The following is a 27,623-nucleotide window of genomic DNA, read 5'->3' as shown; positions in this document are numbered from 1 at the left end:
AAACATACCTGCGTTTTCGCAATTTGGCTTTTGATACACGTTGTAAAAATAACTTGTTTCTTAAAAGCAGCTCATCGAGGATAATTTTACGTGGAATTAATAGGTGTCGATTGCCTTTTGTTTTGGGAGAGAATGGCTCAGTTTTAAATTCAAATCGTTTGCTTAGCCGACAAATTGAGACATGCAAAATAAAAAAAAAAGACCATATTTTTCTTATGTTTGTCTCCGTCCTATTTAAAGTATTTTTGTGCGTTCATAAATCTCCCGTTAGACAATCTTCCTACTCTTGCGAAGGTAAACAGTGATCTTTTTTACCTCAAAAACGCGAAACTTATTTTTTTTAATTTAGATAAAAGTAAGACAACTTTGATTGAATAACAATTTGCGGATAACCGCTTGATTGAGGTACTTTCAAAAAAGTGGAATATTAATTTGACATCTGTCAATGAATTGTTATCAAAAGAGATGATTTAAGTCACATTCAAAAGCATAGTTATGTTCTGCCCTTGAGCAGTAACGCCAGCCTTCTTGATAATCAACTCGCTTACTGAGGCTCTCTCCTTCCAGCGCTAAAAATTTAGTTGCAAAAATGCAATCAGACTACACAACTTCAAGCCATTGGCCACCTCTCTCACAGAATTGTTGGCTGTATCCGCCGACAGCCGCTCCGTCTTACTTTCCCATGGCAGAGTTCCATCCGGACACTATCAGAGGTACGGGTCGTTATCCCGACCAGATGGTTCTGAATCCACCCGGTGATAAGCCAGCGACTCGAACAACTCATCTAAGCTCATACCGAAACTTACCCCCAAACTACCAATCCCCGACCAGTTATCTACCCTCCCATGGGAATACCTTCTACCCAGCGCGTGCTCCGATTCGTCAAGATCTTCTACCTTCTCCAACAGACGCTTACCGTATCCTCGAACTTGGAACAGCAAATACGCAATACTCCTCCTTCAATTCGTTACTGGAACGGAACACCGACTTGGCATCTAACAAAGGTTAGCCACATTTTATCCGTAGCTATCCCCATCGAAGGAAACATGTATGATACCTTTGATGCTTTTGCCAATGCTTTGTGTATAAACTCATTATCCGGCACAATTTCCCCCATAGAGCCATTATGCCAGGCGAGATTAGAAAATGGATTAATTTGTGTTACCGCACGTTTGAAAAAAACTGTGTTATAAGACCATTGCGACGGGAATAAACATACTGCTATCTATGCATAGTCGAGCTGGATCCCCAGGGAAACATTTGTTTGTCGGAAACTTCAGCAGTGCCTCAATAAAGATGACTCTCTTTATGATCATCAGACATCTACTGAAAAGGCAAACTGTTTGCGTCTCATCAAGATCATAAGTACGCATTCAAATTCATTCATTTCTTCTCTGGATAATAAAGTTATAGGAACACAAGAATTGTCCCCTATTGTTGGTGACAACTCATTATGCACTCTTAATTGGCGCTCGTTTTAGTTAGTAGGGGTTATCTCTGATCAGAGTGATCTCGAAAGCGGAAAAGAGAAACTTCTTTACTTCTATGATATTTGTCAATCAATTATTATTATTTTTTATTTTTTCCTTAAAACTGTTTGATCCAAAGTATTTTTCCGAATATAAGTTGTTATTTTTTTCTCCTCATTTTTTCCTATTCCGTCCCACAAAAAACGTATTTATGTAAACTAACCTTGCCACAACGACTCCTTATTCACAATTTCTAACAGAAATACTATTAGTATGTAGGGCAAACAACACAAATTGTTCATTATAACATTGTGACGTGTACCATCAAGATGAGCTATATGTTCATCAGCGGCATTACAAAATTCTAAACAGGATGAAAAAGATCACACACCTGTTTTGATAAACATGAGTTTTCCCATCTCTCATAACACAGTGCGAATTTTAATGCGTTGCAAGAGGAAAATATTCACTCTCAGAACACTTGAGTGCCACGTAACTTGATCAGTTTTTCTATTAATTTACCAAGTTGAATTCTTCTTAGAAATCATCTCAGGGTTTTGGGCTAAAAAACAAAAGAATCCGTAATTAAAATGAGGCATACATTTTCGTCAACATAAACCATTTTTTTTCCGACACCTGGTGGTGTAATAAATATATAAAAATAAATAAAAATGCTAAACCTGTTGCTCATTAAGTGGCATTATGGAAAGATGCCTTTGAAAAATTGAACATTTATAACAAAAAATTATCAAATACTTGTGAAAAGATACTTCGTGGCTGGTATAACGTGGCGTTTCGTCTCGGCAAATAGACTCACGGCAGATACCTTTCGGAATTTTCAAGCAAAGTCGTTGAACATCACGCTCAAGGTCCCCTGTTAAGAATTCAAGATGTTTGTAGTCGGGCCGCCGATCACTCCGACATCGCAGAAGGATTAATTTCCGACCGTACCTTTATGCGGAGTAACGATCTAAACAATAGAAAAAAATTGTCAAATACTTGTGAAAGATAACCGATGGCCGGTATGAAAATGGAAGATCGTAACTATTTTTTTCTAACGCTGTAAACGTTGCAAATCTGTAATTTTCAATATCGTGGAAAGGAACTGTCGACAACTCTCCCTTTTCTCAGTTGTTATACAATATTTTTTATCGTTCGCCAATTCCTTTTAATGTTCTAGTGATAATGAGTATTTGAAAAATAATGTAGATTTATATAATGAAACAATTGAATCTTTTGCTAAGAGAATTCCTGTGGTGTCACGCACAACAAATCTAATTCAATATGTTAACATCTAAAGCGTTTCGGAAAAAAATTTATATCCGACATTGTTTTTTTCCAGTACTCCCCTCCACAGTAAAATCTTAACGTTTAGGTCTCGAAGATAGCACATAAAAAAAAGTTTTCCCAGTCTTGATAAGGCTTAAAATTGGAGACAAATTATGAAATTTTCAAATTATGAAAGATGTTTAATTAACTCAAATTAAGAAATATCCAAAACAAGAAAGTTTCATCTTAATTATAACTCTTCTATGTTCTACTCTGTCTGCCTGCAACCAACTGCTAGCATAGGGTTAGGGTTAAGCATTGCGTCGTTTCACGCGCTGCACAAATAGGATACCGCTAGCTTTCAAAAACCTTTTAACTCCCAGAAGTGATTAACATGTAACTTCTCCATATAATATGCAGACATTGTCCCCAAAACAGGTACTGAGAAGATTCAAACTTATCAAGTAAAACTTTGTTATCTTGAATCAACGCTATTCTCTCATAACTAATTTACAAGGAAATGTGTTGTAGTTAAAGTAGAGAATAAAAATCAAATCTTGGGAACTTAATGGGTTACTAACTCAAAGGCCATATCCAGCAGTGAGACTTTTGTCTCTAACACATCTTTGTGAAATGAGAAAACATGAAAAATCCCAGATTTCATTTGTTTGGGAAGAACGATGTGTTGAGTTCATTTGTGAGTTAAACGTTTGATAAAAGTCGTTTGGTCTGTTCTGAAAGAGCTGGCCTTAATTAAAAGCGAAAAGTAGATCGGTTAGTGTCTCTTGTTAAAATCATGTCATACCAGGACGCACGCGAACAAGAATACTGAAAAAAAAAAAGACAAAAATGTAGCCGTGCATTTGATATACATTTCTGCGGTGAAAAATGGATTTAATTGCTTTAAAAAACTATAAATTTCTTTCTAACAGATTCCCCTCGCTTGGAAGACAGCTCTTCCCATGGGATTGACGACAAAGTAACCAGGCCTCAAAGAGGTCGCACTGTATTTTCCGCTCATCAACTGCACGAGCTCGAGAAGGTTTTCACCACCGATCAGTACATCTCTGGGCAACAGAGAAGACGCCTTTCTGCTATTCTTGGCCTGACTGAGACACAAGTGCGAGTTTGGTTCCAGAATCGGCGAATCAAATGGAGAAAGAACAGATTGGAACGAAAGATCAAAATGTAACGAGTCCCTGTGAATGGAAGTGTTTTATGGAATGAAGTGAATGACTTGGCTCGATTACCAGCGGATTAAAGGAGTACATAGATGAATGGATGAAGTTTCGCACATAGATATTCAGAGTCGCATAGACTTGAGAAGTACCAGTTCAATGTGTCCAATGTAGGTGCGGTAAAAAGAAGAAACTTCCTTTCAATTGGAAAACTAGCTAACGTATTAGATATTGGAAAGTTTATTAATTAAGATTACTGTGTTGTTGATAATTCAGCATACATTTTAAACATGTTGAGCGATTTTTGTCCTCTATTACTAAGTAGACTCGACTTTGGCCCAGCCACATAGATGCCATATATTTGGGGAAGATGTATAGAACGTTTCTTCTGACTTAATAAATGATTGAACGACAGATTAGCAGATTGAAAGATTGACAGTTTGAAAAATTGAAATACTGACAGATTGACAGATTGACAGATTGACAATTAAGTTGAACGGTAGAGAGCTTGACTGATAGATACATTGGTTGATTGCCTGGAGTCCAGGCTTAAATAGTCTGTTTGTTGCATAATTGAAGAAGAAGCTTAAAAGCAGTACTTTGAATGGGCTTTCGGATTCGCTCCGACGAAGGGCTAACGCTCGAAACGTCAGCTTTTGTAATCATTACGGTGGCCAATTTACCATTTCAACTTTGTTGATATATCCAAATTATTTCGTTACTCCCACCGACGCAGCCCCAAACAGTTTCTTTCGAAACTATCAGCTTTTATCATATTAGATCGATAATTTATAACTAACTGGTTTACCGGTACCGATTCAGACTAAAAATGTGTGATGTGCTATTGGTTTGTTTGAGTATTTCTTGAATACTTTCTGACTGAGGCAATATGTCTCTGTTGAATCAGTAGGCCAAAATATCATTTATTTCATTTGATTACTAAGGTACTGACCTAGCCAACAAAACCTCTAAGGCATGCTTCACGAAGGAGAAAACGATAAACTCAAGGAGCTGTCTTCCGCCTTTTTGACTCTCTCCTGTTTTTTACGCCCGGTCGTGGGGTCTTGGGAGACTGGCACTACCAAGTCCTTCCCATCCTCCCATCCTCGGCGATGTTTAAGAGAAGACTAAGGACGAGTCAGCATTCTCAGTATCATATGGTCTGATCTTTATCTGCGCGTAAAGAAGAAAAAGCAAGTCACCATATCGATGTTAAAACTCCTACTTCCAGCATATAAACATAACAGGATCATTAGTTTAAGAGAAGCATGCCCATGACGGTTGGCGGTTCAAAAAATTATTTAGTCCCAGATCCTACGGTCAAGAGCCTAGATCCTCGGTTTTTTTGTACCTTTGTTCCCTTTAAGCTACCGCGAGAGGACTTGATAAAAAGACAAAACAAAAAAAAAACAAAAAAAAGTCTTTTTATAGGATTACACAATTACTGGTGAACCAGTAGTTTCCATTGTGGTCCTTGCAAAGAAATGAAACAAATGGTCTAAATTGAACATAACATCATTAAGAACATCATTAAGAACCCCAACCGGCCGGAGGCAAACCAGTTGGCTATTTACAAGCGTGCCCAAGGATCTGAACTCGGGGCTACCGTGAAACAAATCCATTGGTCAGGGTGGGACTCGAACCCGGGAGCGGCGGATTACTAGTCCAACACTCTAACCACTCAGCCACACTGCCTCAAACTGTCTCAAACTGCCTCAAACTGCCTCAAACTGTCAAAAGGCGACTTATCTTTGGCTAATATCACGCAGGGAAATTATATTCTAGTTATCAAGTTACGCTGATTACTATTCATTGCGAAATTTTCGACTCTGTTAGCGAATGGGTGCGATCCCGAAGCATTATTCTTGTGTGTGTGCATTGTTAACAGGGTGATTCGATCTTCAAATTTGTATGCATTTTTTTTAACTTAAATGAATTGATTTAGCCTTGAATTTACATTTAAAAGGGTGTAATGTTTGGTTAGTAAAAAAACCACCATTAAAGGATTATCTTAATCGAACAGAAGGAAAGCTGGTGGTTTCATTGTGCAAGTTTTGCCATGAGACGCTACATTGAACTGGCTGACCAAATCGATAAATTTCTTGAGAAAATTTCCTAATTATCAGAAACGTCTTAACGGATCAGTTATTCCTTAACTTTAATTGTCCGAAATTTTATGATGGAAAAGTACCAAGCCAAAGAGAACTGCTACTTTTTCAACCTAACCCGTGTGATCAGTTCACGTCTAACAGAATATTCCATTTGTTTACAAAAAGACATTTTGTATTTTCGTTATTTTGTTAAACAGATGCTCTGCCCCTATAAGCAAGTTCATTCTGGTTAAAACAATTTCTTTATGCATGATGTATGACTTAAATATGTTTTAACGCAAGATATCTTAAAGCACAAGTAAGCTTTTGTCAACGTTTCAAAACAATCATTCAATTTTTTCTTTCGGCAATTCCACCGCCGACCCTCTAAAAATGATCCTTCTAGCAGAATTCTTTAAATCTAATTATTATAATTATTCCTCGGTCGGTAAACATAGGACTCAGTTGTACAAAGGTTCCCTGACATTTGGCACATTACAATGGAGTGCATTGGTTTTTGTCACGAGATAGCGTGCGCGTTTCCAAGTTAAGTGGTCTTAGACAGAGAGACATTTGCACCTCACCGACAAGAATAAAGAAACACTCAAGCTTTTTTTTAAATTGCATAAAATAGATGTGAATACCTCTAATTTTCTATTCCTACATGTGAACATCCGTTCTATGACTGAATGATTCTTTCCTTGTTCTCCAAAAAATACCTTCCACATCTATTATCCTTGTAGACATAAAAACGTGTTCAAATTATAAATAAATCAAGCATAAAGCTCATCTTCTGCTCGAGAAAATAAAACGAAACATGTCGAGTTTTTTAGATTATTCATTTAAGATTATTTTGGATATTTATTTGCTCAATTGAATACTTCATATTTCAACCACGACGAACATATTATTTTGTGAGAAGCATATCATCTTGCTAATTTATGGCGAATCTCTGCGAAGCAAATAGGCAAAGTGGTCTAATCAAATAGTCAAATAGCATTCGACCATGTAAAGGGGTTTAAATAACACGATCTCCGATCTTTCCATTAAATTTTTCTCCTTTCCTTTATTAGTTTTTTCGAAAACTGTTTTTTTTTTATTAATATTTTTTCCAATGGATCAAAACACGTGCTCATTTGCTTAGAGTACGTGCTCAGAATATCAAAGTTGGCTTAGTCTAAATCACGAGTTTCAAAAGAAGCCGGCTATACAGGTGGTGTACGTATCGCCACTGGTCTTTTTAGCCTCTCACAAGCTCTCGTGTTTGGGTTTCGCGTTACAGCACAGCACCATAGAGATCTAGAGCCGCTCATCGATAAAGCTATTGGCGCAAACCCCTACTTAACATGTTCCCGTTTTGTCATTTTCATGCATGTACTTATTTGGCTTCCAAATCTTATTCAGAACACGCTCACCCGAACGAATGAAGAATTTGGCTTAATTATTCTCTTTGTGTTGATGAAAAGAAGTGATTGTTCGGTTATTTTATATCAGCTATTATAAGAGAGAGAGAGAGTTTGCTGTTCGTGTAGAGTATTATTCTTTTAAAATAATCACCGTTATTTACACCCACAGTCGCAAAAGTGTTCAATAACCATTACAAACCATCGGAAAATATTGCAACAAAGAAGGTCGTAAACTCAGTGGCATAATTAATCAAAAATCAAGCTGGAAAATTAATAGGTCCTCAGCATGTCTACGTCGGAAACCATTTCACCCTTAATGACCTCGCAAGCAAGGTGTTTGACAGGAAACTCGTATTTCCATAAAAATACCTACAAGGAAACAACAGATTCTTAAAAATTCTCGTTAAAACAAGGCTTGGGGGTAAATTTTATCATGAACAAGGGCTATTGTCGTAAAAGCTAAAAATTGTTAAACAGAGCTAGATGAATCACTAGACTTTGTTTTGGTTCAGCTTTTGATCGAGAATGAATATTGCGGTTATGTTAACTTAAACCAACCGATAATGCATTTCGTATCATGTTAAGTTATTCAAGACTTGCTGTATGTTGTAGGTGGAGTCTTAACGGCATTTATGAGCCATAAATTTCATAAAGCGATAAAAATCTATAAATGTTCGGAAGCAGCGCCTTGTTCGACCAACTCGATAAATTGTCGACTTTAACCTTTAAGAGAACAATAAAAACAAAATGGCCACTGATCAATGTGGAGTTCAGTTACTATTTTCTCGCTCGATTTAATATTTCCTTTTCGTCTTTTGTGGTCGGTAAAAGAGATTTTTTAACACGCAAATGGCCGCAAACTTCCTCACTTTCCAAGACGTGTTTGTTTAAACAAACTTTTATTTCATTATTAAAGCAATTAGCAGGTAAACCTAATGTTGCGATAAGCCCATACGAAGCTCATTTACACATTTCAGAAAACATCTATTATGTTTTTGTGCACTCTTGGTACGTCAGAACAAAGTTATCATTTGACAACAAATTAAAATATACTGGAGAACAGAATTGAAAACATTGACATTGACTAAACTTAAGGATAAGATGGTAAATAATGATTGTGCTGGAGATCCGAAACAAAGAATTCTAATGTCGCTTTAAGCGTCCTTAGTTATTACGTTATTTCGTTGCTAGACAATGGAAAAGATGCAGGTAAAAATGCGGTTTAGAATTGAAGAACAAGAAGTCATAATGTGTCTTTTATCTCAGTCATCATCGGCAAGTTCTGGCGGATCACGGACACAGCACAAGCTAACAGAGAGCACGCTACTCGCATTACCCCACGATAGAAAAGCATGCAAACCGACGAGCGATCACCTTCACTGAAAGCAGACAACGACAACATATTCCCTTGCCCATGCAGTGCCTGTGTTTCAAGGAAAGATTTTAGCAGTGAGGCAGCTCTACTGGCGCATCCCAGAGAGACAATGTCGAGGCATCACCGATTAATAGGCTTTGCTGGTCCACCGATTCCTATGTTACCTTATTCTCAAATCCCGAGTTCTCCAGCCCGCCTTTTGATGCCGTATGGATTACACAGAGCGCCATATCAAAGAGCCTTGTTTGCCTCAGACACCCGTTACAGATCGGGAGGTGTGCAAGAAATTCCCAAACAAGAAGCCTTTCGAGAAAGCCATCTCATTCAGACTGAATCCTTAACGCCAAATCACGATGCTTCTCGGAGATACTGGGATCGACCTAACCGTAAGTATATCAATGCTTTAATTTCTTCCTTTTTAAAGTTCTTCGAATCAAAATTTAGGATACAAAACAGTCAAAACAATACAGTATAAAAACAATTCTACATCCATTGAAAAGGTGCTTTTAATGAAAAGGTGATTAAAGTCACGCACTTTACAAACCACTATTTCTTTGGCTTTGCCGCATGCCCTTAGCCTTGAATATAATTTTTTCTTCTTATCCCCAAGCGCATGAGAAAATTCTCATGGAGAAAACAAACTTATAATTGGTTAGACCAAAATCGATTAAGGATTAGTGCGGTTGGGTGTATAAACACCGAATAATGCCCATTATTAGAAATGAAAAGCTTCCCAGTTTCGGAAATAATTATTGAATTAAAGTATTTTGTAGTCCCGACATTTAGAGAAAAATGAACTTTCAGTTGCAATATTTTTCGGGAGACACTGTTTTAACATCTAATTGATCGCTTCACATCATCTAGTTAGTAGTTGTTTTTAAATTATAGTGTCCTAATTCCTAAACAACGATGTTACTTTCATATTGACTAAATTCTGTGCTACAATTAAAAATATTAGCAACTGCTAAATTGCGTGTCAAGTAATTAGAATTTTATGCTAAGTAAGTGTAATATTTGAAGAGATGGCCCTGATGTAGATGAAAATTGTTTGAATGGTTTCGCGAAAGACAGTTATGCGAGCATAGTAAAGTCACGCTACAAGCAGATTCTTTTTTTCGAAGAAAACAAAAAAAAATTAGAGGTAGAAGAAGAAAAACCTTTTTTTCTTTTTCTTTTCATACTCAGGACGCGGGCATAGAATATGAAGTAGCTTAAAAGAAAAATACCTTTCACGGCAGGTTTAGTATTCTTATTTGTCAAAGCTTGAATTATTCCGGCCTAGTTCCTCTGTATTATCAAACACTACCTATATATTAAGTGGATCACGATCCTCTGCAATTTTTTCGGTCTACAAATGCAACACCCATTTCAAAGTGAAGTCGAATTTTTCCGCGAAATTTATCCCTACGGAGAGGGAGTGAAAAGGTTTTATTCGCGTAATGTTGGATTCATTTACCTCTTCGAAATACTTAACCGCCAAATTTACAAGCTACTCGCAAAAATTCAAAACTTTGAAAATTTAAAAACATTTTATTTGAGCATTTGTTTTTTGGCAATATTTATTACGTTTTTACCATTTTCTAGATAAAGGTCCGCACGAGAAATCACGCCGAATGCGCACCGTGTTCTCTCCACAACAGCTCGACAGATTGGAAAGACATTTCAAGAATCAGCAGTACGTTGGAAGTGCCCAGCGGATTTACATCGCATCGCAACTCGGTCTTTCGGAAACCCAAGTCAAAGTTTGGTTTCAAAATCGGCGAATAAGGTGGAGGAAGGCAGCGCTTAGTGGCCCAAAAGAAACTTCCACAGAAGATCAAGAGTCCTAAATGCAATTTGAAATCTTTAACCAGTTCAATATTGCTTACGTGTGCACTGGAGGCTTTAAATTTTGTGAGAGGAACTCTTAACCCTTTCCTACTATACCATTATCAACACACTGTAATTTTTCGAATGAGCGCCTTGGTGATTGTTCAAAATTTTGGCTAAAAGAATGGGCGGTAATTGGAAAGTGGGCGCTTAATCGAGGGGTGGCGCTTATCATTCTCCTATACTGATTCCGCCGAGTTGAAGCATAAAGAGTGGCATTTCAAATAGGGTCTCGCATGGTTAAAATATTAGGGACCTTAAGCAGTCAGGACGGCAACGCCAAGGAAGATTTCGATTAAAAAATGAATTTCTACTCTTAGTTAGAATTTTAAAAATGGCTGCAGGAGCTTACTGTCTCATACGACGCCACAGCTCAACTTCAGCATGACGTATAAAAGCAGCGTTGAGTTCCAAATGGAAATTAAAATAATTTGCCGTCGCGGTTTCGGTTCGCAGACGACGCAAATTTTGGCGATTTCACGTTGTTGTTTTGCATAGGACGGCTAGGAAATTTACAAAGTTTCAAAATGCACGTGCTGGGCTATTGTTCTGCCAGTCAGATCTCTTGTTTTTCCACGTCCTCGTTGCCGTCGCCGTCGTGGTTGCTTAAGGTCCCTAATAATAATGTTAGCCGTAGGACGGGAAAAAAAATGTAGACGTTAGACGTTAGAATTGATAACTTTTAACCGTAAGCCGTAATAAGGTTGTAAATTATTGTAAATTAAAGAAACTAATCGTTAAAGTCATACCTAATTAAGACCCTCCAGAAGCAGGTGTTTCTTGTATCCCTACTATTTAAGAAAGTGAGGGAAGAAGGGGACGCTTATTTGGATTAGTTTGACAATATGGCCTTGGGGGTGAGAGCTTCTTAGAGCGTGGGCGCTTCTTCGAGGAAATAAGGTAATTGTTCTTTAAAAGAGAGTTTGACGATGGATCTTTTTAAGGTATTAAGGTTTTAAGATCCATAGTAAGTACGCAGGAGTTTTATATAAATTGATTGCAAAATTAAAATAAGGCAAGTGATTTGATAAACGTGTCTATTTGAGTAAAAGACGCAAAAATCCGAACGCTTAAAAAAGTTTGCAGTCTTAATGATTTCTGAAGAAACGTGATGTATATATGACCAATAGAAAAAAACCATCATTAATAGTTTGATAAGTTAATTAAACTTAAATTTTGTTCACGCACTTGTGCAAGTTAAACCCAGTAGCATTTAAGCCTAACCACCAAGTTTCTTGATAAGCGCAAGTATTTCTGTAATTTAAACCGTTTAATCACTAGGAGCACTAGCATCCAATTTTGTCCGTGGAATATCACTCCCGCATTGAAAATTAGGGTCAGACGAATAAAGGAAATGATCCCCTAATTGAGAAGCTCTTGATTGTCAAGCAATTTCTCCATGTCAGCATCTTAGGAAAAGTATAGATAACAGTATAGAGAATCTGCACAGTCGTGATGGGATGTAAGGCGTTAAAACGAAATCAAGCAACATACTGTTTTGCTATTACTATTTGAAAGCGATCAAGCGTTTGGGTTTGTACTATTACACCTGACTAGTTTCACATTTCACCCAGCGTTTTCGCCAAATCTAAATGTTTAGTTCAAGATAAATAGTTTGCGAGGAATTCTGTATCATTTGCTGACTTCTTTCTTCCTCCTTTAAAACTATATGCATCCAGTTCAGATAACTGTTGGTTAGTTGAGGATGTTCAAGATAATCACGTGTGGATCATTGCTTTTTGTGCGTTTTGGAGCGCTTATAAACCAGAACCAACATTCGAGGCGTTTTACGATTGAGTGTCGCAGAACCAAAACCACAGTAACCGCAGCAGCCAATCAGAATAAATTAAGGAAAACACCTTTAAGAGCCAATTTTATGAGGAGAACCTAAAGTAAAAACAGCCAATTTGCCTCAAGGGTCCTAGAGCGCGGGAAAACACGGGCAGCCCAGCGACTGATCGGTTATTTTAGGGCTGTGGGGCGAGTTATCTGGACCAATCACAAAGCACAATAAGGCAAAGCCAATACAAGCGTTGTCAAGAGAGATCTGCAAAGCCGGCTGTCTTTTTTTTTTTTCTTTTCATATTTTAACCTTCAGCGCACGAGAAACATTTTATTCTTTTGATGCAAATTAAAATTAGAGTTGCATGATGAACTACCCTTACTGCCTCTTTCTGATATGAATTGGTGAATATCAAAATCCTAACCGTCCTTCGGAAATGATTCGTCTTGATGCAGTGTTAAGAAATCCTTTTGTTAGAGAAGATTCAGTCTCTTTACTTTACTGACGCCATGCCAATAAAATTTTTAAGAGCTGCCTCAAATGAAATTTAAAAATTATACGAAAGATACTTACCTTGAAGTACAATTATAATTCTCTGAAGATTTGTGGAGCATTGTGGATAATTATGCATACTTCCTTAGCAACTAACTGGTCAGCGGTCACATTTTAAATCCATTAAAATGCAAATTACCTCCCGGTTCTATAACACTCAGAAAGGACCAGTTCATCCTGGAGTGAGAAATTGGCGAAGGTCCCCTGAAAAGGGCGAGGGACAATACAGGGAGGGAAGCATTATCCCATACTGCTCCACATCTTTATTTATTTAATCACTTTCACCAGAGTGTGGTGAGGGTCGCACAACAGAGCGAGGCTCCAAATTAAGTGCGCCCAATATCCCACCCATCCCACTCCAGGGAAGGACATCCATCACACAGTAATCTCGTGTGTGGGAAATTAACATCTCCTACCCCAACCCTGCAGGAGACGGGACCTCCATTTATTCGTCCCTATCCGAGAAGACTAGAATATCTAACCATTTCTTGATGTTATATAGAAAGGTAGCAAATTCTTCTCAATTATTTTAAGACCCCGAGTGTTGGTCCGGCCGGAGCTCGAACCCTCGACCTCCCGCAAAACAGTCCAGCGCTCTATCCATCTTCAGAGAATTACAATTATACTTTAAGGTAAGTGCCTTTCGTCTAATTTTTAAATTCTCTTTCCATATGCTCCATATTATGGGATAATTATGCGATTTCAAAAAACCGAAGCTAATTTAAACATGATGTAGCAACAATAGTTTAGTGCGTAAAGTTACTCAAGGACAATGCATCCGTTAAGATAGTATTTACAAAAAAACGCGTTCATTTGTCCACTCAGCAGCACGTAGAATCCATAAGACTGGAACACCCTTAACATATGCATTGGTTACAGAAGCACCTCGAACACTGTGTGCCCTAGAAATAGATGTGTCAATGCCAGCACTTGAAAAAACCGTTGTAACCCGTCTGGCTATAGTAGCAGTGGAGACTGGCTTGTGAGGCCTAATAAATGAAACGAACAGCTTAGAGTCTGTACGAGACCTAATATCTTTCTTTTTCGTACATACGGATGTGATTGAATAAATCTTTATTTCAAAGGTTTCTGGATTAAGTCATCTCTAATTCCTGCCTTTCTCCCCAGCGCTTACTAATGGTTGATAAACTTATCGGGTGGAACAATTGATATTATACATGTGTCCTCTGATATCGAACAATTTCTTGCACATGATAAGTATAATTTGAATTTCCCGCGCCATTTTGATTACCGCAATCACACCCTCTTTGTACAGCGGTTGCACGCATGCGTACGCAAAATGCCCTCCTGTTCTTTCAGGCTGAATTGCAATGCTTATCAGTCCCAGTGGACCATGATGCTGCAATAATCTTGACTGCTTGATCTGAAAGGCCTCTGCCTCTGCGTGACCTCCGGATAAGGTCCATGCGGCAGGTGTTGAGGTGCAGGTTGTCTATCAAGGGGTGTACCTCCAGACTGTGGGGAAGGGTCACAAGATTCTTTTCGCGAATTTCCCATGACTTCACAATTCTTTTGTTTTGTTTTGTTTTGTTTTTTCCTAGAACAGACAGAGAAAATGAAACCAAAAAAATCCAGTTTCTCTTATTACACTACCTGCGCAATTACAAGTATACCAAATAAATTGATTTCCTCGGGCTGTGTGAATAGTTGTGGGGATTATTAAGCAGTACTGCTGATCATGACAATAAGCAATTACAACTGAAGTAAACTGACAAGAATACTTTTTCAGAAAAATATTTCATTAGATGACAAATGGGGCCTAGGAAAATACTAGATAAAAACAAAAAACTAATTATAACGAAAGTTCCTAAAATGGCATTAATATAAAAATTGTTTATTACTGTAGAAGGATTTGGACGTTGTGGTGCATTAGTGCGTTGTGGTGCATTAGTGCGGTGTTGTGCGTAACTATAATAGGGAGCTTTAGCAACGACGACGGCGACGGCAACGAAAACGTCGTGTCGAAATCTAACTTTTCGTTTTTGTAACTCTTTCGAGGTTATTCCGATGTGTTTCACTTGGAAAATGCTGGCAAACTGTTCAGGCACTATATCACTACGAACGGCGTTAAAGTAAGGAGAAAGAAAGAAATATTAACCGTCATGCGCTCACTTTCTCGAGAAAACCTAAAGTTTGGTTATTTCACGTTGTTGTTTTGCCGAGAACGGCAAAGAAATGTACCAAAATGTTAAACGCACGTGCAGGGCGATTGTTTTTGTTCATTAAGCCTATTGTTTTCTGCCGTTCTCGTTGCCGTCGCCATCGTCGCTGCTAAAGCTCCCTAATATGGTGTGCGTGGACGCTGTTGCGGTCGATTTGGAAAATGGGACCGGTCAGTGTCCCATACCCCCACACCTGTGGCAGCGTTGTGGCGCGGAGGAGCACTGGGCCATGAAGTGTTCACTACCCTGGCACTGGTGGCAACGAGATGCTATTGATGATGATGATCAAACAAAAGTTATTAGCAAATCATTATTGATGACATGATGATTTGATGAAAGGCTCTTAGTACTCGCGGTTGGTTGACAGGCAATCTCTGAGAACACCTGTTGACCTCCCATTTCTTCCTCCTCTCCTCTCCTCTCCTCTCCAGCCGTTCCCTCCTCCTACTCCTGACCCTCCTTTGTACTTCTACATCCCCTCTCTTTTCCCGATGTTGTGGTACATTTTACCGAGTCGGGGAACAGAATTCAAACTAGCGACGCCAGTTTTTGCAGGGAACTCAAGGACTGCAGGGTAAGGTCAATACCAAGCTGGTTTTTCAATTCGTCAGCGTCCACGTCGACGCTCTCGTCTTTGAAGGTGTCGACGAACAAACTCTTTCGTAACTACGGTTGGTTCAACCGCTAAAGAGTCACTGGGCTGGTTCTCCTTTACAAAGTTCTCTGCCTTCGAGGTCATTTCGAAAAATTTGTGCCGGCCGCGTGCGAGGTGTTATTGAACCAGCAAGCGCCAAAATAGCAACCGACGAATTTCGTAGTTGAAATGCTAACTCTGTGAACGGAGATAAAACTGATAAGTGAAGAGGACAGCAGTAGCTGAACAAAATACAAAAAACACCAAGATACTTGAATGTACAGAATGCAAGTGTCACACTGACCTGGTAGCACGAAAAGGAAGAACTTGTTGTTTGTGTCCTTTCTGGGTGCTATAAACCGGGAGGTAATTTGCATTTAAATGGCTTTGAAGTATGACCGCTGACTGGTTAGTCGCTTAGGAAGTATGCATAATTATCCCATAAGGTGGAGCATATCAAAAGAGAATTCTCTTAGCTCCAAATAATGCTCAGTGGTGTCGCATTTTCAGACATGCAGAGCTGATATTACTAACGATGTCTCAGTCACATAGGGTACGAGCTGAACAAAATTGCAATGACATTATTTTTACTTGAAAGAACGTTAAAAGTTAGTTCAATTCCAGGTTTAGTTTAGTCCTAGTTTAGTAGCCTGTTCTTCATTCATTCCATATTATTGAAACAAGAAATAAAATTTCTGTGCTGGAAGTAAATATTATCAAATTCAAACATACTGGTAATGAAAACGAAATCCGAGGTGTAGTTCAGTTGATGAATTTGTAAGTGAACAAAGGAATTGGCCGCCGCGACGTAAAAACAACACTTTTAAAAATTATCCATTGAAATGGATCGTCGGTGTTTTAGAAACAAGAAAAAATTTACTCAGAGTGGGAACACTGCACTTTTTTCCACATGTTATATAATATCTCTGTCAATAGAGAAGATCCTTTTCAAAATCTCTTTAACATATGTATGTAATTTTAATCGTACAAAGGAAACTCATTATTCTTATAATCAATCCTATTTTTCTAATTATACTCTGAGCTTCTACCAACGGATTGTGACACAACTGAATCACTTTTGCTTCTGGTATAATATAGAATTTATCGATTATTTTTCCTTGGAGAGGGTTTGTTTGGAGGGATTTTTCCGCCATAACTTCCTCAAAATCCGCTTATTATCTGTCATAATCTTTGAGATCTATACTTCTTGTAGTATCAATCTATTTCCACTTGAAACAAGACAAGATGTTTGTTTTAAATGGACGGCGGTTTTATATGCGACCTTACATATTAACCGACAAATGGATTCTTTGTATGTATAACTCACTAATTTGTATCCCGCATGATAATCCTTAAAAAGATTTGGTCGCTTCTTGTTTTGCCAGTCTAACAGTCCACCGATCAAAGGGGAGCTGAGACCGTTTTCCAGTGACGAATTTTCCCCTTATTGATCCGAGTACCATATCTTGCTACTTTTCTCTGACACGAGCGAAAGTCTCTATTACTTTCTGTGAAGTTCAAGGTAATGAATGGTAGTTACGTAGTTATTTTCTTCGGGACATGATATATATAATATCCATGTTCAACCTTCCACAGTTATCCGTACAAAATGAAGAAAAAACAAAAGAACGTGTTAGTCCTTAAATCTGAAAGAATCTTTCCCGAAATAACAGTTTGTATAAGATACTTTATTTTGGTTTACTTACTTGTTTGACTCAGCTGCAATCCCTTTGGCAATTAATTTTCAGTAAAGAAGCACTTTACCTTTAATTAGCTCTAGGGTATAGCTTTTTCAGTGTATGCGATAATTTGCACTGCACAGACTGTGAAAGATTTCAGCGCTTGCAAATTTTAGGTTAGCCTTTGACACGTGATTTCAAGTACTCTCAAACTTTTGACCAGAAAGCCGAAAAATTCAAAATCATATGAAAAGATTTACACATATTCTCAGAAAGTTTAAATTTTGGGAAAAGAATTTTATGTGAAAAAATAACATTCCGTTGAATTGCGAGCCTCACACAAAGTGCTAAGTAGTGGGAAAACTCAAATTATGGTTATTTCAGAAGAACAAAGAGGTGATTATTGAAGACAGAGATATTCTATGCCAAGGCCTTACGGAAATCTATATTCATAATGAATGATAAAAAACATCTATTCATAAACAGGAATTTTGATATATTTTAAGTTGATTAAGTTTTTTCGAAAGCTTTTATTTAAATACTCTTGACCATTAGTTTTTTTTTATTAATTTCATTTTTTTCAAACAGCAAATGATACGCATCAGACAGATAAATTATCTTTTGCAAAGTTAGTTGCAATATAGCAAGGTACGTCTACATGAAAAGGAAAAAGGATACATTTATTTGCGCTGTACATGCAATTAATTTTAAAACTAAGTTACTTTTCCGGTACACTCAGCATTGGCCGAGAAAAAGCGTGGGCAGTGCAAAAAAAATAGCATTTTTGTGGCATCAAAGTGTAATTCAAAATGTGAGAATTTCAGATGATAAGACTATTCGTTTCGTGAAGATGAAATTTTAAAAGTAAGCTTATAACACAAAATATTAATAAATTGAAGACAAACAGATAAGAAAATTTATCATCTAGTGACAATGGTGTCATTTAGCAGAGGAAACGAAATGCTATTTAACCGACTGGATATCAAATCATTGAGAGCATTTTAGGGGTAATTTAAGAGCTTTTTTGTATTGAGAGCATACAGGATGGTGCCTGATGATATCTCTGTAAGTCTGACCCTTGTATTAAGATTTTCCGTGAACCATTGCAAGATAGCGATTATAAGCTGTCACGTTTCGAGAGCACCTAAGATCACTGGACTTAAAACCACTGTACTCGATGTAATGTCTCGTGGACTCTAACTAAAAAAAGGCAATAGAAGGATGTCATCCGGGCGAAAAAAAACCTTTTCGAGGACTTACACGGCTTTATATTCTATCGACACGGTTTTACTTGTATTTACTAAGGCTTTTGAATCCTTCAAAGATATTCAGTTCAACTAAAGAATTCTCACCCCCTGCCCAGGGCGATAGTTCATTCTGCCATTCGCCCTAGAACGCAAGATGCTATGGTCACACTAAGAAAAAACGCTTTAGTTTTAGAACATATCCAGAGATACTATCAAAGAAATGATAATAAACTGATTTATGCAGGAATTAGAGACGAAAGAAGGAAAAGTTCATATAGAAATTGAGCTGATTGCGTCGATAATGAACAGAACAGTGCACGCACATGTAAGCTACGATAAAAAGACCGTTTAATATTTTGGGTCATTTCAATTCTAAGTGGTAATTTGGCAACATTTCCTGAAACAAACAGTCTTATTCACGCACAGCTGAATAAGTCTGATAGCCAAAGGTTTGGTGTTCATCTCAATTTTAGAAAAATGTATTTACGATTTTTATCCGAAAGTTTCATGATTGCAAAAGGAAATGAAAGTCATTTTTTTTTATGCATTAACACATTTTACGATTCCAGTTCCGTTGTTTGCTTATTCACTGTCTGCTCTTAGATCTTGCATCAATTCCACAGACAAAAAAAAACAAAGCAACAAGGGCTACGATGGCCGTTTTTCATAATGGTAAGTTTGATGATTTAGAAATTAAGGAAACAAAAAAAAAAGGCTAGGAAGTTAGTAACCATGGTAACATGTTATGATCTAGCTATGTCGTTTTAAATTCTGGTAGTACAAAATTACTTTAAGTGGATTAATGAGGACTAATCTGCCTTCAAAAAATACAGAAAAAATATTCATCAAAAGAAACTTAGGAGAGAGAATATTAACTTGGAATGCAACGAAGAAGTGAGCCGTTAAGAAAGGAAAATGGTAAGTCATTGTAGAAACGGAGACGAAACGAATTACCGCTGTACCGGTCTGTTTTATTGAGTGCAGCTTTGAAATCAATCATGAAGTCCTTTCTTCAGAATGCAGCATCTGCCAAATCCCACAAAAAAACATATATAGTTAAAGATAAACCGTTTCTTTACCAGGTTCTAATGGAATCGTTGGTAATGACAGCGACCTGCCAAAATCTCCAATTTCCCTGAAACTTCAAATTGGCATGACGTTTGCCTATGTCATTATCTTCATCGTCTCCCTGGTAGGAAACGCTCTTATGATTTACGTCATACACAAGACACCTCGCCTCAGAACCACGACGAACCTATTGGTGGCCAATATGGCTGTGGCTGACTTACTTATCACCTTTTTTGCCATGCCGTCATCCGTTATGTACTTGTACCTACAGCACCTTTGGTTGTCTGAGGTGATCGGTGATATTACCTGCAAGGTCGTGCAATATGGCTTGACATTGTCAATCGCTGCATCTATTCTCACACACGTACTGATCGCCATCGACCGTTTCATCTGCGTTGTACTTCCTTTCAAACGCGTCGAGTTCTTCAAGAAAATCAGAACGAGCTACGCATTGACCTGGTTTGCGTCCCTGGTTCTAATGAGTCCATATCTGATTGTTTACGAAAGTTTAAAGCTCCCAAACGGTGAGAGCCAATGCAATGTGAGCCTTAAATATCTGTACTTTCTTGAGTTTTATTATGTCCTGGTGTTTGTAATGCTCTATGTGATTCCATTACTGTTCATTGCAACACTGTACACGTGCATCTGCCGAAAGCTATGGAGACATAAAATACCAGGAATACGTTCCCCAGACCTCATTCTAAAGAGAGAAATCCATAACAAGAACACCATCAGAATGCTTATAATTTTGGTGATAGCGTTTACATTGTTTTGGCTGCCAGTTCACATCATACATCTACTAACATACTTTCGGTCCGAATTACATTTACCTCATGTGGCTTTACTTTTGCCCTTCTGGGCGTGTCACTCCCACAGCGCCATCAATCCCTTACTAGTTGCATTTCTTAGTGGAATGTACAGAAAAGGATGTCAAGAGACAGTCACCAAGAAATTGGCCAGCTTATCAATCAAAAGGAGTGCAGGAACAAATATAGTTTTAACTTCGCAAATGAAAACTCAAATATCTCGTGCCCCATCGCCACTCCTCCCACCTGTCAAGCCTGGTGACGAGCACCTAGGATGACTATGACCGGAAATACACACGGACGTTCCAGTTACCCCCCCCCCCTCCCCCCATAAATGTATTAGAGAAGTGGGGTGAATGGATCCCTGAGTTTTCACTACATCTGCGTTGGAACCTTTAGCTGTAAATAATGTAACTTTTGATCGATTAGGTAAAGGGTATGACGCCTCCGACAGCATAGCCTCAAAGACGATAGCCTCCAAAATAGCTGCCAAAGTGGTCCAATAGATAAGTGCAAGGATGGCTGTCAAGATAGCTGCCAAGATGGCCGCTAAGACATACTAAAAATGCCTCCACCATGCGCGCGTTTAAGAATGGATTAATTAACTGATAACAGTAAATAAATCGTCTAAACGAATCTTAAAGCTAAAACTTCTCAAACTGTGGCCAGTTAGCACTTAGTCTGAGCGTAATTTTGAGAAATGTTCTTAAATCTTGTCACACTAATTCTTGCGAATGTTTATCTATGTTTGAATCTATGTTTACATACTACAGACTAACTACTAGATTTCCGATTTTGACCAATAGTGACCGTTTTTGCGATTTTTGCCACTAGAGGCCACAAGAGAAAAACGGCCACTAGTCGCCAAAATCAAAAATCGGAAACTAGTGGCTAAAATGGCAAAATCATCATTAGTGGCCAAGATGCCAAAACGGCCCTTAGTAGCCAAACTAGCAAAAAGACAACCAGTGGCAAAATGCCAAAACAGCCACTGATGACCAAAGAGGCCAAACAGCCACTATTGGCCAAAATGGCAAAAACGCCCCTCGTAGCTAAAATCGCAATTTGGCCACTAGTAGCCAAAATGGCAAGTCGGCCACTAATGACGGCTAAACAAGCAAAACAGCCACAGGTGGCCAGAATGGCAAAACGGCCACCAGTGGCCACAAGGGCAAAACTGCCAATAGTGGCCAAAATGGCAAAACAGCCATTAGTGGCCAAACTAGCAAAACAACCACAAGTGGCTAGAAAGGCAAATCGGCCGTTAGTGGCCAGAATGGCAAAACGGCCACTAGTGGCCACAATGGCAAAATTGCCACTAGTGGCCAAAATCTCAAATCGGCCACTGGTGGCCAAAAGGGCAAAACGGCAACTAGTGGCCCAAATGGCAAAAAAACCTCAGGTGGCCAGAATGCAAAACAGCCACAAGTGGCCAGAAAATAATGGCAAAACGGCCACTACTGGCCAAAATGGCAAAACGGCCATTAGTGGCTAAAATAAGAAAACGGCAAAAATAGCAAAACAGCCCAGGTGGCCAGATGGCAAAACAGCCACAGGGGGAAAGAATGACAAAACGGCCACTAGTGGCCAAACTGGCAAAACAGCCACAAGTGGCCAGAATGGTAAAACAACCACTAGTGGCGAAAATAGCAAAAAGGCTACTAGTGGGCAGAATAACAAAACAGCCACAAGTGGCTAAAATGACATAACGGCCACTAGTGGCCAAAATTGCAAATGGGCCACCAATGGCCAAAGTGCTAACACAGCCACTAGTGGGCAAAATCGGAAAAAGGCTACTAGTGGCCAAAATCGCAAATTAGCCAGTAGTGCCGAGAAGGCCAAAACGGCCACTAGTGGCCAAAATAGCAAAACGGTTCAGGCTAGTAGCCGAAATTGCCACTAGTGGCTTAAATCGCAAATTGGTTACTATTGGCCAAAATCGAAAAATGGTTGCTTTTGTCCAAAATAGCTGCAAAACGACCACAAGTGGCCAAAATGGCAAACCAACCACTAGTGGCCCAAATGGCAAAACGGCCACACTGGCCAAAATGGCGAAACGGCCATTATTGGCCAAAATGGTAAAACGGCCATTAGAGGCCAAAATGGTAAATCAGCCGATAGTGGCCAAAATTTGCAAATCGGCCACTGATGGCCAAAATGGCAAAACGGCCATTAGTGGCCAAAATCGCAAGGCAACTACTAATGGCCTAAATGCCAACACAGTTACAAGTAAGCAAAATGGCAAAACGGCCACTAGTGGCCAAAACCATAAGGCAACCACTAATGGCCTAAATGCCAACACAGTTACAAGTAAGCAAAATGGCAAAACGGCCACTAGTGGCCAAAACCATAAGGCAACCACTAATGGCCTAAATGCCAATACAGTTACAAGTAAGCAAAATGGGAAAACGGCCACTAGTGGCCAAAATCGCGAGGCAACCACTAATGGCCTAAATGCCAACACAGTTACAAGTAAGCAAAATGCCAAAATGGCCACTAGTGGCCAAAATCGCAAACTAACCACTAGTGGTCAAAATGGCAAAACGGCCACAAGTGGCTAAAATGACAAAACGGCCAGTAGCGGCCAAAGTGGCAAAACGGCCACTAGTGGCCAAATGGCAAAACGGCCACTAGAGGCCAAAATGGCAAATCGGCTGCTAGTGGCCAAAATTGCAAATCGGCCTCTAATGGCAAAAATGGCAAAACAGCCACTAATAGCCAAAATTGCAAATCGGTCACTAATGGCCAAAATATATACCAACACAGCTACTAGTAGGCAAAATGGGAAAACTGCCACTAGTATTAGTGGCAGTCTTTTTGGTACTGGTGGCAGTCTTTTTTTTTTTTTTTTCATTAGTGACCGATTTGCAATTGTGGCCAGTAGTGGTGGTCAAAATGGCAAAACGGCCATTAGAGGCCAAAATGGCAAAACGACCACTACAGGCCAAAATGGCAAATTGAGTGCTAGTGGCCAAAAACGGAAATTGGCCACTAATTGCCAAAATGGCAAAACGGCCACTAGTGGCAAAAATCGCAAATCGGCCCTACTGGCCAAAATGCCAACACAGCCACTAGTGACCAAATGGCAAATCGGCCGCCAGTGGTCAATATGGTAAAACAGCCACTAGTGGCTAAAATGGCAAATTGGCCACTAGTGGCCAAAATGCCAAAACGACCACTTGTGACCAAAATGGCAAATCGGCTTCTAGTGATCAAAATAATAAAACGGCCACTAGTGACCAATAGAAATTAGCGGCTAATGGCCAAAATGGAAAATTGGGGACTAGTTGCCAAAATGGTAACTCGGCCACTAGTGACCAAGCGGGAAAATTGATCAGAAGTGAAGCAAATCGGCCACTAGTGGCTAAAATGCCAAAACGGCCAAAAATGGCCAAAATCGTAAAATTGGTTACTAGTGGACAAAATGACAAATCGGCCACTAGTGGCCAAAATAGCAAAATTGCCACGTGGCCAAAATGGAAAGTTGGCCACATGTGGCCAAATTGGCAAAACGGCCACCAGTGGCCAAAATGGTAAATCGGCCACTAGTGGCAAAAATCAATTGGAAATCGACCACTAATGGCCAAAATCCCAAAACGGCCACTTGCTCTCTAGATACTAACTCTGTTATAATTTAAGGACAAGGATATGAGTGCTCATTATGTCATTTTACTTTTCCTTGGAAAAATCAGGAGTTTCCTTGTATGAAGTTCATGTGAAAAAAAACCAAAACAAGCGAAAATGGTGGTACTTATTCTCCGTAGATTTTTGGGATGTCATGCAGCGTTCTTACATGAAGCTTCTTTGAAGAAGTGTTGCGTAATATCCCATAGAAAGACACTACTTAACATTCAGACAAATGGACTCTAGATGATTTCTCCATAAACTTTACTCTCCAAAATGCCTGAGTACATCGAGTTCTTGTGACAAAGCTCTTCCTTTGCATAAAGTTTTTGGATTGTCGCACAACACCTCTACAACGCGACCATAACTCAGCTAGAGACGTTGCGTGACCATTCAAAGTAAATTCAGCGAAAGAAGAGCACTTCAGGATCCTATTTGTCACAATCAATAATATTTAATGTAAACATCAACACACACGCGTCCTTGGTTGTCGCCATCATTTTTGTTTTTGAGGTCCTCGCCACACCAAATGCGGAGCTCGCGATGTTTCTCCAAGTAAAATGGGACGCCAAAATTGGTAAAGACAAGCTCATCGGAGTATGATTCGTCCACCTCGGGCATCGCATACCATAGAGATGACTGGTCTTTGAGGTACTCCTTCCTTGGATAGATGACATTGTTTCTCTGGTCAGTAACAATGGCGTTCAGGGGAGTTTTGCTGCCTGAATGACAGCCCCAGCGACTGTTATAGGCCTTGTTTGGCGTGCATCTGGAATACAGAACACCGAGTTATTTTAAATACAGCATGCATGTATATTTTTTTCGAGGTTCAAAGCCTCATTAATTTTCAAGAAGTTTTAGAGGACAAAGAGACGGACTTAAAATGATATGCCTAATTGATGTGTCCATGATGGCTTTACTCCTTCAGTAACACGCCATCCCTATTAGTATAATGCTTCGCTTTGATTGGTTTAAAATTTATGTTGTTTGATGTGCGATGATTAAAATGGTGGTTTATGGACCCAAGTAACCATGACTAGGGATGGCTGAAACACCTTGGTAGTTGAAGTATTGAGGAACGGTAAGGTCCTGACTTGGTTATTTGATGTCAAATCCATTTTCAGAATGTCATAATTTCTGGGAAATTCATAAACTTGATATATTTTGATTTTCAACAAGTATCCTTCTTGCTTCTGCCTTTAAGTTCCCCTACCGGATTTCGCCACTTCTGTAAACCAATTTCATGGCAGCCACCAAGCGGGGCTCGCGGAGGAAGTTGTATATTGTTCCATGACGGTCTCCGTTACACTCAAAGCACACATGTCGCAGGTTTAGTTGTGCCCACTCGAATGACTTGTTTCCTAGACAACGAAACAAGATGTTGTAAAGCTACTGTCTAAAGGGAAACTTTTATCTTCACAGTTATCTTCATATTAAGAAGAAAACTGAAACAAAAATTAATTTTTCAGCCCTATCGAGTGCTTCTTTCATTATAAGAGTTTTCCATATGAGGGGCAAGTATTGTTTATAAAAAATAAATGAATTAAATTATAGGATTGTTCTAAGAAAAAATTCTCCATAAGGAATTAAACCTCAGACCTTTGGATTCCGCGGACTACGATGCTCTACCACTGAGCCAAAAACACGCTATGGTCAGCAAGGCTCATTACAAATTTCATGATCTATGACATGCGTCCTGCGTATATATCCTGCTAGGATCGGCAATGTCGATTAGCGTCATGTTTTGTAAATAGAATAACAACGACGGTAAGTTTTTAGCTCGGTAAAGAAGTAGAGACAATTGAAATAGTGACAAGACGAAAAACAACCTTCTCTATTTCTTTAATAAAGGCTGATAGTTTCGAAAGAAACTGTTTGGGGCTGCGTCGGTGGGAGTAACGAAATAATTTGGATATATCAACAAAGTTGAAATGGTAAATTGGCCACCGTAATGATTACAAAAGCTGACGTTTCGAGCGTTAGCCCTTCGTCGGAGCGAATAGAGGAATTGTGGGTTGTGTGTGCTTTTAAAGGCAGAAAATGGAGCTACGTTATTGATGGGTGCATGGCAACGAGAAAAACATGAATAAATTAGTGGAATGAAAAGCGTTCCAATAACGAACATGAATAAATTCCACTAATTTATTCATGTTTTTCTCGTTGCCATGCACCCACCAATAACGTAGCTCCATTTTCTGCCTTTAAAAGCACACACAACCCACAATTCCTCTATTCGCTCCGACGAAGGGCTAACGCTCGAAACGTCAGCTTTTGTAATCATTACGGTGGCCAATTTACCATTTCAACTTTGTTGATATAACCAAATTATTTCTCTATTTCTTTACCGAGCTCAAAACCTACCGTCTTCCTTATTCTATTTACAGAAAGGATTGCACTAATTCCCTTTGTCAACTTGCAATAAAAAAACAATAAAAGTAATAATTGAGAAGACTGCGAACGCTTGAAAACGAATATGATGAGTTCAGTGATCAATATTGTATTATTTCCCTGGGAACTGCCTTCGAACGATGTTTAGGTCGTCTAAAGAAACATTTTGTCCTCCGCTTGCGATTATGACATTAACTTCTATTACCACTGCAGTTTGTAAGCTATAGAATAACTTGACTCTATATAACATGTTGTTGATCCGTTTTTCTTCCTCTTTTTTTTTTTTTTTTTTTTTTTTTTTTTTTCACGCAGTCTTCAAACGAAAGTCCGATCGTTTTTTTTTAGTCTTTTGGTACACATTCTGATCAGTGATAACTGTTTATAAGATTTTGAAAAATTGGCGGTTAGAGTATCATTCTCGGATTTCTTCTAGTAACTTGTGATAGGAAAATATCAGAAATCTCTTTGCGTCTTTTTATTTTATTCTCATGCTTGATCATGATTTATAGGTGGGCATTAAATTGAGATAACGTTTTAACATAAGTATAGCACTCACCTAGTTGTTGTGTAAAACTTGGAACTACAAAACCGAGCAGAACAAAAGGCAATAACATTGTCAGAGTTTTTATCTTCTGGGCGAGTCCGGTCCGTTTCTGTAAAGCGCCGCTTCTTTGTCGAATGCTTTGGTCGAATAAAGCTAATGAGGTTTTATTAAAAGAACATACAGTGTTCTATTCATTTTATTGGCACTTCTGTTTAAAGAAAATGAAATATTTTCATTGTACTCAAGAACAGAAAACTTTAATAAGAGACGATACTTAAATAATTTAATAACCCAAAATAAAAAAAAAAGTTTGATTTTCCTCTAAGAAATATTTCACGTCCCCACTGATTTTTTCCAAAAGCGATTGCTTGGCTTGGGGTTTATATATCTTACATAATGATCGTACCAACTTTGCATGTAACCGCCTGAGAAACTTCTAAGTTAGAAATTATATGGTTT

The 27,623-nt window shown here is 38.7% G+C and overlaps 4 protein-coding genes and 1 long non-coding RNA gene across 8 annotated transcripts; 3 read left to right on the top strand and 2 right to left on the bottom strand.

Annotated features, from left to right (window-relative positions):
* The first annotated feature begins 364 nt into the window (after window positions 1–364).
* LOC111331147 (uncharacterized) lies at window positions 365–4,511 on the top strand. The gene is made up of 2 exons (XM_022936203.2): window positions 365–1,004; window positions 3,671–4,511. Exons 1-2 carry the CDS (start codon window positions 590–592, stop codon window positions 3,928–3,930), a joined length of 675 nt encoding a protein of 224 aa, XP_022791938.2. The 5' UTR covers window positions 365–589; the 3' UTR covers window positions 3,931–4,511.
* On the bottom strand, window positions 1,140–9,083 carry LOC111331149 (uncharacterized). 2 transcript variants are annotated; one of them, XR_002694886.2, is made up of 4 exons: window positions 8,952–9,083; window positions 4,869–5,089; window positions 2,296–2,439; window positions 1,140–2,031 (listed from the first exon to the last, which is right to left on the bottom strand). It is a non-coding gene; the product is annotated as an uncharacterized LOC111331149 (long non-coding RNA). The 2 variants fall into 2 exon arrangements; XR_015988593.1 differs by having other exon boundaries at window positions 1,140–2,439.
* LOC111331148 (homeobox protein DLL homolog) lies at window positions 8,445–12,022 on the top strand. The gene is made up of 2 exons (XM_022936204.2): window positions 8,445–9,173; window positions 10,372–12,022. Exons 1-2 carry the CDS (start codon window positions 8,765–8,767, stop codon window positions 10,614–10,616), a joined length of 654 nt encoding a protein of 217 aa, XP_022791939.2. The 5' UTR covers window positions 8,445–8,764; the 3' UTR covers window positions 10,617–12,022.
* Window positions 12,023–16,081: 4,059 nt separating this feature from the next.
* Window positions 16,082–25,410, top strand: LOC111331128 (QRFP-like peptide receptor). 3 transcript variants are annotated; one of them, XM_022936180.2, is made up of 4 exons: window positions 16,082–17,330; window positions 19,338–19,406; window positions 19,817–20,326; window positions 21,038–25,410. In XM_022936180.2, the coding sequence occupies exons 2-4, from the start codon at window positions 19,388–19,390 to the stop codon at window positions 21,112–21,114; spliced, it is 606 nt and encodes a 201-aa protein (XP_022791915.2). In that variant the 5' UTR covers window positions 16,082–17,330; window positions 19,338–19,387; the 3' UTR covers window positions 21,115–25,410. The 3 variants fall into 3 exon arrangements, with proteins under 3 accessions (XP_022791915.2, XP_088580837.1, XP_022791914.2); XM_088724711.1 differs by having other exon boundaries at window positions 16,086–17,330; window positions 19,358–19,406; window positions 19,817–25,410; XM_022936179.2 differs by having other exon boundaries at window positions 16,087–17,330; window positions 19,817–25,410.
* Window positions 24,480–27,303, bottom strand: LOC111331130 (uncharacterized). The gene is made up of 3 exons (XM_022936182.2): window positions 27,177–27,303; window positions 25,446–25,593; window positions 24,480–25,001 (listed from the first exon to the last, which is right to left on the bottom strand). The coding sequence occupies exons 1-3, from the start codon at window positions 27,232–27,234 to the stop codon at window positions 24,677–24,679; spliced, it is 531 nt and encodes a 176-aa protein (XP_022791917.2). The 5' UTR covers window positions 27,235–27,303; the 3' UTR covers window positions 24,480–24,676.
* Window positions 27,304–27,623: the final 320 nt, after the last annotated feature.

This window comes from Stylophora pistillata, chromosome 1, assembly GCF_964205215.1.
Source record: "Stylophora pistillata chromosome 1, jaStyPist1.2, whole genome shotgun sequence".
In the NCBI taxonomy this organism is placed as follows: domain Eukaryota; kingdom Metazoa; phylum Cnidaria; class Anthozoa; order Scleractinia; family Pocilloporidae; genus Stylophora; species Stylophora pistillata.
This window is presented reverse-complemented; position numbering and strand designations above follow the sequence as displayed.